The sequence below is a fragment of the Oncorhynchus masou genome, chromosome 5 (assembly GCF_036934945.1).
Source record: "Oncorhynchus masou masou isolate Uvic2021 chromosome 5, UVic_Omas_1.1, whole genome shotgun sequence".
Taxonomy (NCBI): domain Eukaryota; kingdom Metazoa; phylum Chordata; class Actinopteri; order Salmoniformes; family Salmonidae; genus Oncorhynchus; species Oncorhynchus masou.
In genome coordinates, this window is record NC_088216.1 from 64,172,224 (window position 1) to 64,183,282 (window position 11,059).

Genomic DNA, 11,059 nt, shown 5'->3' on the forward strand with positions numbered 1-11,059 from the left:
TAGGCTCAACAGCACTATAGTCTGAATTTGTGTTTAACCTTGTGGTGATATAGTTTCCAAATTGTTCAAACACTTAATTAAACCACTCAGTAAACAACATGATAAACTCATCTTGTGATGAGACAACAAATGTAAATATGTACACTGGAACTATCTAAGTATGACTGTTCTCTACGACATAGTGAAGGCCAGAGCAAACATGATCACCTGTTGCAGGTGGAATGTGACTGCTGCCCCGCCCCAGCAGCGAGAGATGCAAATAGTGTTGGTATCAGTTTACAAGTTATCCAGAGAGAAGAGAGAGAACAGACACAGTCATCAGACCTCTACAGCCTGTAGGTTACCAGCTACCATTGGCTAAGATGCACTGAAAAGAAATACCGAGACAAAAAGGTTGTTCACCTTGGCAACTCCTCCGTTTAGTCATGCCCATAGCAGATCTGCTGGGTGTCCAGTTCGACATGCAACTGCTGGGGAAGCTGACGTGTTCCGTGGCCGCTGTTCTGCTCATCTCCTGGGCTTACAGGTTCTACAGCTCCAGGGGTACAGCAGCTAAACCCCAGCTCTATGTGAGGCCTCCTCCAGACAGACCCACTGAAGCACCCATTGGAACCTGTCTGAACTGCAAGATGGAACTACGAGCTCCAAGCACAGCCAAACATGACACAAGAAGTGATGGGGACAAACAGCCTGGTCACTCACAGAGTGATGACCTGACACCTGACAAGACCAATACAGGGACAGGGGAAGGAGAAGTGACCAAGATTGAAGAAGCAGGCAAGTTCACAAACACTAAGGAAATCGCTGCATTGCAGGAGGAATCGAATGTAGAGGAGGACAACAGCTTGGAGATGGAGGAAGATTTCCCCGTGTTTGTTGAGGAGGCTGAGATTAAGACCAATAATTGTATGTTTGGATCCATCTTGAAACTCCCTGATCTTAATGACAGTGGGCTGGCCAGCCCATCAGGCCGTCGATCCCCTTGCTTTCTGCAGAGGCTGGAGGGCAGTGTGGGGCTGGGTGTCGGCAGAGAGCTGCGGCAGGACCTGGGGTTTCAGGGGGCCTACTCCAGCTTTCTCTCCAAGGCAGAGATCACAGTGGAGGATGCCAACCTTGTGATGGAAGGACCTGGGGACCAGAGCATTGTGCGGGGAAAGATCTATGAATACTTTGTGGAATCTTCCTCGCACTCCATCACAGACTCCATATTGGGTCAGTTTGATGGGAATTCACTGGACTCACAGTCTGTGAAATTTGTAAGCCGTGGCAGCAGCCTCACTGAGCCTCCCTCGTCCCTAAGCCCCATCATCATGCGTGATCTGGTTTTGCCACAGAGTCCTGATGAGAGGCCATTCTCCCCAGTTAGTCCGGAGCCCACATCTCCCATCAAGCCGGGTCTCATACGCAAGGAGAGCTACCTCACAGCGGCTGAACATTCAGAACTCCTGATCACCTCTCTGATACCCAGAGCCTCGACCCAGCTGAGGCCCCACTCTCAGGCCTATTCATCAGGAGATCCCAGCCCTGTCAGTCCCCTCAGTCCCACAACAGACACCAGGGGCCCCAGTGCATGGGAGAAGCCCAGCCTAGAAACCATAGCAGGGGCTAGATTTGTAAATCTGCCTCAAGAAAACATGGGCAGCTCAGAGTTGGAGAACTTAAAGGCCAAACTTGATTTGGGCAACTGCATGGAGGTTCTGGAGCTGTCTAAGAAGCATGGGCAGGCCCCTCTGCAGCAGGCAGCCCTCAGAGTGATGTCTGACAACTACCTCCAGGTCCTCAGGGACCCAGGTCTGTATGGGATGCTGAGAGCAGGCGAGCGGGATGAGATTCAGAAACAGCGCATGAGAGGAAGGCAGTTCTTAGTGGCAGCCAACATGGTCCCTCAGGACTGGGTGGGGAGTAGTCCTCAAGGGACAAAAACAGAGCAGCGAGCCACCAACAAGCCATCCAGTGGTCTCTACTGCTATGATGATTATATAGACAGCTGGCACCCATTGTGTCCCATCCCGCAGGAAGTCATCTCCAAAGGCTGTGCCGTGTGCACTATGGACAACTACTTATTTGTAGCAGTGGGGGGCTGCCAGCAGGGCGCAGACAGAGAGATGAAACCTTCCAAGAGAGTGTTCTGCTACAACCCTGTAACGTCCATTTGGAAAGAGATCAGTCCTATGAATGAGTCCAGGCCCCACTGCAAACTGGCAGCCCTGCAGGGCTGCATCTATGCCATCGGAGGGGAGTGTCTATCTACCGTAGAGCGCTATGACCCCCGCTCTGACAGATGGACTTTTGTGGCCCCACTGCCCAATGATACATTTGCTGTGGCCCATCATGTCACGGTGTGCAATGGGGAACTCTTTGTTCTAGGGGGAACACTGAGATACACACTGTTGCGCTACAACCCAAAAACCAATGTGTGGAGGAAAAGCGCAATAACGGGAAGCAAAATGAGGACCACCGAGATAGTGGGAGTAGGAAACTTTCTGTATCGATTTGATGTGAACCCACAGCTAGGCATCAGTGTGTACCGCTACCACACCGTGGCACGACTATGGTATGAATGCTGCACCAAACGCCTCGCCCACTGCCCTGCCTTTCAGTGTGTTGTTGTGGACGATACCATCTACTGCATATGCCACCAGTTCACCATGAGGTTCCTGGCTGATGAGATCTCTCCGTGCTTCATAGCGGATGATTTGAGTGTCCTCACTGCCTCTAAGGGCATCCTTTTCCCCTTTGTACTCTCACTTCCTGATAAGAAAGCTCTCCAGACCAGTGTGTGACCAGGAATGACAGAGCAGTGAGGGATTATCTCGTGTTTTTATGCACCCAGGCCATTTTCATTGCTGAGAGTGTCCTACTGGGAAGCACAGCTGTCTTAATCAGAGGCAATGAAAGTAAAATATTAACGCCATTAATGGTAATTAGACTACTGCTTGTTTAGATTTATTCAGGGTGTACTGCCATAGAAACTCCATGTTTTTGTGAAAGCAGCTTGTTCTTTTCATTTCCCTCCTCCCTTACACTACCGAGTTACTTCTAAATCATGCAAATATAAAAATAATTAATAAACAAGTCTTAAGTTAATTCACTCAACCATAATGCTTTGAAGTACTGGGTTGATATGATAATAATCCATCACAGCGGGCATCTGTGTAGGGTACAAACATTACTCACACAGGACTGGACTCAATACAATTATCCACAGTTGGTCTGTAAATATGACATGATGTAGAAGGTTGTGACAGAGCATAATGTACTGTATGTGAGCTTCAATAAACAAAAGTCAATGCTACTTTTGAATCTCTTCTAAGATTGGAGTATAGTATTCGCCTGTTTTCTTCTGCTGTTGTTTTCAACATTGTTGATATTAGAAGTTATTAATGCACCAACATAATGAATGACTGTGATGAAAGTACTCTTGATTTTATAAACAAATATTTATCGTTACATTTGTACAATACTAATCAGCAGAAGAAAGAAATATGCAAAAATAATAAAAAACTGAAAGCAGTTTGTTCAGCATTGTGTTGGCATTTAAGTCATGTTGTTGAATCATGATTTAAATGAAATATGTTTTCCTTCCAGACAGTGACTGATTTTCAATGATAAGTCATCATCAATTTAACAAACAGAGCTCTGCTGTGTGATGTGTCGTGTCTGACTGCAGAGTAAATCAATGAATTTGTAGGATGATAGATGTGGAGGTTAATTGATGTGTTGCATAATTACATCAACAATATACATGTTTGAATGAATGTTTAAATGTCTAATAGTTTTTTCATTCAAATCGAGTTGTCTCACTAAGAATAATTGAGTGGCATGACACCCTTGTCTGGGATTCCATTGTGTGACATGTTGCTATAGCGCCATCATGTGGTCTGACTAACCAAACATACAAATGAGTAAATGATAACACATGATCTACCCACATTTTCTGACTCACACAAAAATCAACTTGAGTATTGAAATGAGTAATGGAGAGGCGGGCAGAGGGATGCACTAGCTGAGGCAGCAGGAGAATAGAGACACAGATGGTTGACCATCAAACACATAAGCATCTTTTATTCCTCCTAATTAAACACTTTGATTCCCTGTAATTAAACACCTAATGGAATGGGAGTTAGACAGGTCCCCTCAGAGTTTGCCTTGCATCACTCATTGCTCCTGATATGGACACCCAGGTCAGCTCTGACATCAACACTCTCTTTGATTTCCAAAGCATCTAGGCTAGGGTATTTGGTATTTTGGTATTTTATTAGGATCCCCATTAGCTGTTGCGAAGGCAGCAGCTACTTTTCCTGTGTCTACACAAAACATAAAACATGACATAATACAAAACATTAATAGACAAGAACGGCAAATAGCGAAACAGTGAATTGAAAACATTAAGTGCAAGGAAAATAATTAGCATGTGATTATCCTAAATGTTCAGATGTGTTTTGCGGACACTCCTTCGCTTCCTGCACACACACACACACACACACACACACACACACACACACACACACACACACACACACACACACACACACACACACACACACACACACACACACACACACACACACACACACACAGCCTAGATTTCAAGAGATTATAATGAGACTCCTGTTTAATTTTCTACATATTTTGATATCCCATATGTTCTGCTTCATTTAAATTTTCATGCCTTGGAGCACGGAGTATTGAAACAGCGTGTGAGGCGCCATCTCAGGGCCCGAGCTCTGTGTCTACACAACAGACAGGGGAGGGAGGAGGCTGGCGGAGACTGAGTTGTCTGGGACCTGTCTGCAGGGCCGTTGTTTCAGATCCATGTCCTTGTTGATTCGATTGGCAGGATGGCGCTTACTGGAGTGGCCTCGTGGCACACTGGCGAAGCGGGGCTGGCAGAAAGCACTGAGTGGGTACTTCTGGTACGCTGACCTATACACACTCAGCGCAGGGAGGGGGGACTGCTGCTGGTCCAGACGGACCTGTCTAGACTCCACCAGGCCAAAGTTAGTTGGAGGTGCTGGAAGGGAGAAGGGAGGGAGAGAGAGAGAGGGCTCAGCTGTTATAGTGCTGCAGTCATTAATTATATCTGTGACAGATTTGGAACAATCCAAGGCCATTTATTCTGCCTGAACTTTAATTGTTGAACACTGCATCTTTGTTCTTCCCGGTTTTTCTTTACTTGAGACTAGTTTGTAATTACAGCTGACATTTTTCCACAGTCAAGTAAATACAAGCTTTTTATAATTCAAACATACTGCGCAATGATTTTTTACCATATACAAGTGGGTTTGTCAAACCAAGGTGCTGTGTTCCGTATGGGTTTTGCACTCAAAACTTGGTGGAACCAATGCTTTAGAAAGGGGTTATTCTAATGTTGACTTCCTTTCTTACCCAAGCTTGGGTGGTCAGACTTCTCTGGCGTCCACGCCAGCCTGTCTGGATGCCAGGAGCGCAAGGGAGGCAGGGTGGAGGTGCCCTGGCGCCCATACATCTCATCATAGAGGGTGACCAGGTAATGGGAGGGCAGCGTGCCATGGTGGGAGAGAAGCAGCTTAGCGGGAAGGCCCTGGAACGCAACGCAACCCACTATTCTACTGGCCATCCATTGCTTTAAAAACAATGGCAGATTGCACACTGTTTCTTTGATTGATTAGCTCATTACCTCTGGGGATACGAATAATCTAGGTTTAGATTTTGTTCTAACAGACTTTTAGGCCTAACTTGACTGGCATTTTGCTAATGCTAATGATATCATGATCCTGCTGTGTAAGACTGACCTCAGCTTTCCGCAGCGCCTCTCGTCTGAGGATGACGTCTGGCCGGTGGTCCCACTGTGGCTGGTAGTCTGCACGGTTGGTGCTGTTGGCTGTCTTACACTCTCGAGTGAACTGTCTTGGACAGACAGGGTAAATAGACAGGAAGAGGAGGAGGGTGTGAGAGGTGGAGAGGAGGGATTGCTCAGCCACTTAAGCATGAGCTCAGTAAAGCTCACACTTCACCATCGATCCATGCTGTTGTACAGTATTTCTAAAGACATCCCTCTAGTCAGATCCTGAAGCAGCAGCCCGCGGCCCTGCCTGGCGTCAATGCAATTAGACTGCCTCTTGAGTCTCTCACACTGGGAGTCTGTGCTGATGTAGCTTAACTGAAGCCCTCTAATTATTTTTGTATAGATTTGCAAACCGACAGAGAAGCAGCAGAACCATTGGAAACCAGCCATTGAACTAGTTTGTTGAAGATCTTTGGCTACAGAAAGCAGGAGGTACAGCACATTCTCACACTCAGTGCAGGTTTTTCTTGTGAGAATCTCATTTGGATCGAAAGGAAAGGCTGCTGTACCCATGCTTTGCTGTAATTAAAACTCTTAATAATGACTTTTGATGACTCTTGCCAAATGTTGCATTATTTGATGAATTAGCAACATTCATCACAGGCAATGCATGATAGCAACAGCAATTAATTGAAAATCCCAAAATAAATGATTAAAAACCATACCTGAAACTTCTCTTCCACCCAGTTGCCAATAAGAACCTTGTTTGCATACTTCTGCTCTATTCTCCAGCCAGGTTGGGTCCATTTATCATAACTCTTTTCCTGATTTCCCATAGTGTATGTGGCACTGCACATGGTGTCACATACGTCTGATTAAGAGCTGGTTTGGTCCTAATATTAGAGCATAGTTAGATCAAACAGAACGGATGATGGTGCATTTCACCTGCTCTCATTGTGACATAGGAAGAGGAAGCTCGGTTGCTATGGATACAGCAAACATTCTGTGACTGAAACAGAATAGTGGAACAGTAGTGGAGGCAAACTGAAGGCAAATGACCTGCATTATGATAACACTTGGTGCAGTACTTTAGAATGGTGCTGTATTTTTGAATGTCAGAGAATTCTGCAGCAGTTAGCATATAGCTCATACATGCAATACACATCTTCATTTAAATCATAATGAACAGAATTGGATACATCTTTCTGTAGAAATGAAAATGAATGACTTGACAGATTAAAATAAGAGTAAAACATGTTCTAAATTGTGTAGGAGTTTATTAGCTTTGCCTGTAAACAGAACAAAGTCACTTGCCAGGAACATGAAAAATCTAATCTCAAAATAATCTCTAGATAATTTTAATCCAAACACCAAACATTAACATTGATTTGATCAGTTTAGTGTTTCTCAAAGTGTTTTTACGTAGTTTAAAGTTCTATCACAGCCCATGTTGCAGATGGGAAAGTTAACCAGCCTATTTTTTTTATTCCATTAGTCTAAGGAAGCGGTCTGGCATGTGATGCCACGTGACTTCCAGTTCCAGGTCCAGCAGCCACTTCCTGTACAGGATCCCAACATCCCTCAGCATGTCGTAAACACAGGTCAGGATAAAGGCCGGTGGGGTCAGACGAATAACAGTGTCATCCTCCAGGAGCGGGGACACCGGATCCAGACGGTCTTTGATTTTGTGGTACACCTCTCTGTTGTAATCAACGCTGAGTGTACATGCTGGCGGTGGCACCGCACCCTACACTCAGGAGGGAGGTGTTCTGGGGAGAACCACTCCTTGAAGGCCAGCCTCATCTCAGCAGGGATGTGGTTCCCCTGCAGCACATCCTGGCACACTGACGTGTCCCCGTTGAGATACTGCAGGAAGTAGAATGCCATCCGGCCACAGAACAATATGGGCACAGCATGATTCTGCTGGTATGAAGGCAGGTTGAAATCTGCCATCTGCAAAACTGGGTAGATGAGGACCTGGACACAGGGAGACAGCAGATGTCCATTCTTTCTCTTGGCCAGACGCTGTCACAGTATGGCTGCCAGGTTTCCCCCAGCACTATCACCCCCGACTGCCACTCTTCATGGGTCCACCCCGAACTCTGCCTCTGCCACAGACAGGAAGTGACACATTGCAGTTTCAGTCATCCAGCTGAGTGGGATACTGATATTCAGGGATAAGCCGGTATCGAAAGAGGTTAGAAAAAGGAGCAACATGACTTTGACAACTTCACAGCCCTTTTCACTGTATTGATCTGCTTTGGAAGCACATTTTGAGTCAGTGAGTCAGAAAGTAAAAGTTACCCAACAGAAACCACTGTGGTTTCAGCCTCTTTGGCAATGTGGCTGCAGACCTCATCTGCAGTATTTGATCACAAGAAACAGAACATTAGTGTTAGACTAGAGTAAACAGAGAATGAAGCTTTTCTTTTTTTATATAAGCAGGCCCCTATTGTAAGATAAATAAGCAACATTATCTAGACATCAGGTTTTTCTTAGGTCATCTACAAGTCTATGCTAGGTAAAGCTCCGCCTTATCTCAGTTCACTGATCATGATGGCAACACCCACCCGTAGCACACGCTCCAGCAGGTGTTTCTCACTGATCATCCCTAAAGCCAAAACCTCATTTGGCCGCCTTTCCTTCCAGTTCTCTGCTGCCTGTGACTGGAAGGAATTGCAAAAATCTCCGAAGTTGGAGACTTTTATCTCCCTCACCAACTTTAAACATTTGCTATCTGAGCAGCTAACCGATTGCTGCAGCTGTACATAGTCAATCGTTATATAGCCCACCCAATTTACCTACCTCATCCCCATCCTGTTTTTATTTTATTTACTTTTCTGCTCTTTTGCACACCAGTATCTCTACCTGCACATGTTCATCTGATCATTTATCACTCCAGTGTTAATCTGCTAAATTGTAATTATTCACTCCTATGGCCTATTTATTGCCTACCTCCTCATGCCTTTTGCACACAATGTATATAGAGTATTTTATTCTACTATGTTATTGACTTGTTTATTGTTTACTCCATGTGTAACTCTGTGTTGTTGTCTGTTCACACTGCTATGCTTTATCTTGGCCAGGTCGCAGTTGCAAATGAGAAATGGTTCTCATCTAGCCTACCTGGTTAAATAAAGGTGAAATATATATATTTTTTTAATAACCTAAAGCCCATCCTCCACCATGATATACACCAGGCCCTTCCTCAGGCCCAGTGAGCCAGCTATGGGCTAATACACTCTGACTGGCACCTCAGAGAAGGTGAGTTCCGTCACATGTAGTATAGGGGGAACTGGTCTCCAGGAACCGTCTTCTGAACCACCTGGGGAACCTGGCCCGATGACAGACGAACTTAGATATAAGGTCAACATGAACCATTGTGAAGTGAAATATTTTCCAATTGCCACAATAAAGCTTTGCTTTTCTTGTTGCTTGCACACTAAGCAACAATGAATGCAACAACATAATGAATAACCAGTGACACAGTTAAGGTTTACCAGAAGGTGGACTACAGTACAGTACTGTGAAAACTCTGCTTGAGTGTCCTTACCCGAACAATGACTTTGACTTTTTGTCATTTATTGTTCTCTTATCAACACCATTGAAGTTTATCAGCGGTTAGTGTACATTGAAAGGAAAAACATATTTTAAAAGAGCTGAGTTCTCTTTTTAATAGTATTCAAGTACGAGGATGTTTTTCTTTTCACCAAGGAATACATTAAATAAATTATTTTTTCAGACTTGAACGTGATTTGACTGGAGAAAACATCAAATAATAAGCACTAACAATTCCATAGATAGATACACACCACAATTGCTATGCCAACAAACATGCCATGAACTACATGTAGTTTCCCTCGATTTGCAACCCCTTGAGGAATGTCTGAATTCATCAGCTCAGAACACAGTAGACCAATTACCAGGCTGAAATTAAGGCAGCAAGGCCAATTATTAAAATTGCAGTGATGATGTCCATGGTGCTTCTAGTGTGATCCCAGGTAGGCTACAGTAGAAATAGTCATTAGGTATGCATGTTTTATCCAGCTGCTTTGGGTTTATTTGCCCCTCCTACATCTTTGTGTACACCCTGCTCTGACCTTGTTCTATCTAATTGACTTTGAGTGGCAGTAACAAAGGGACATTCATTATTTTATTCCATGTATTTTATGGACTTTCACATTTATTGTGAAGCAGAGGATCTGAACTTTCACTGTTCATCTGTAGATGGCAGTGATGGCTTGAGTGACAGCAGACCATGTTCCCAAGTCTAGACTGGCAACAAAATGCATGGTATTTGGAATTGAAAACATATAAATGTGTTGTTGTTTACAAAACAATTGATGTTCATTATAATTCAGAATTAAATATAAAATATATACGGTACCAGTCAAAAGTTTGGACACACATCTTCAGTTCAAGGGATTTTCTTTGTGTTTACTATTTTCTACACTGTAGAATAATAGTGAAGACATCAAAACTAGGAAAAAACATATATGGAATAAAGTAGTAACCCAAAAAGTTTTAGATTTTATGTTCTTCAAAGTTGCCACCCTTTTCATTGATGACAGCTTTGCATATTCTCTCAACCAGCTTCATGAGGAATGCTTTTCCAACAGTCTTGAAGGAGTTCCCACATGTGCTGAGCACTTGTTGGCTGTTATTCCTTCACTCTGTGGTCCAATTCATCCCAAACCATCTTAATTGGGTTGAGGTCGGGTGATTGTTGAGGTCGGGTTACTGGCCAAATAGCCCTTACACAGCCTGGAGGTGTGTTTGGTATGGGATGGCGTATCGCTGCAGAATGCTGTGGTAGCCATGTTGATTAAGTGTGCCTTGAATGGAACCAAAAATCCTTAAATTAAGTGTGCCTTAAATGGAACCAAAAATCTCAAATTTAGATTAATCAGAGCAAAGGATAGATGTCCACTGGTCTAATGTCCATTGCTCATGTTTCTTGGCCCAAGCAAGTCCCTGATTCTTATTGGTGTCCTTTAGTAGTGGTTTCTTTGCAGAAATTTGACCATGAAGGCCTGATTCACGCAGTCTCCTCTGAACAGTTGATGTTGAGATGTGTCTGTTACTTGAATGCTGTGAAGCATTTATTTGAGCACCCCTACCATGTCACAACACAACTGATTGGGTCAAACACATTAAGAAGGAAATAAATTCCACAAATTAACTTTTAACAAGGCACACCTGTTAATTGAAATGCATTCCAGACGACCTGTCACGCTCTGACCTTAGAGAGCTTTTTATGTATCGATTTTGGGTTGGTCAGGGTGTGATTTG

At 44.1% G+C, this 11,059-nt stretch overlaps 2 protein-coding genes and 1 pseudogene across 2 annotated transcripts; 1 reads left to right on the forward strand and 2 right to left on the reverse strand.

Annotated features, from left to right (window-relative positions):
* Positions 1-294: 294 nt before the first annotated feature.
* Positions 295-3,313, forward strand: klhdc7a (kelch domain containing 7A). The gene has a single exon (XM_064966420.1). The coding sequence runs from the start codon at positions 426-428 to the stop codon at positions 2,781-2,783; it is 2,358 nt and encodes a 785-aa protein (XP_064822492.1). The 5' UTR covers positions 295-425; the 3' UTR covers positions 2,784-3,313.
* A 1,284-nt stretch (positions 3,314-4,597) lies between these two features.
* cfap107 (cilia and flagella associated protein 107) lies at positions 4,598-6,624 on the reverse strand. Its single transcript, XM_064958268.1, has 4 exons — positions 6,493-6,624; positions 5,775-5,885; positions 5,389-5,563; positions 4,598-5,014 (listed from the first exon to the last, which is right to left on the reverse strand). Exons 1-4 carry the CDS (start codon positions 6,622-6,624, stop codon positions 4,734-4,736), a joined length of 699 nt encoding a protein of 232 aa, XP_064814340.1. The 3' UTR covers positions 4,598-4,733.
* Positions 6,625-7,212: 588 nt separating this feature from the next.
* On the reverse strand, positions 7,213-10,587 carry LOC135529651 (arylacetamide deacetylase-like 3; annotated as a pseudogene).
* Between the last annotated feature and the right edge of the window lie 472 nt (positions 10,588-11,059).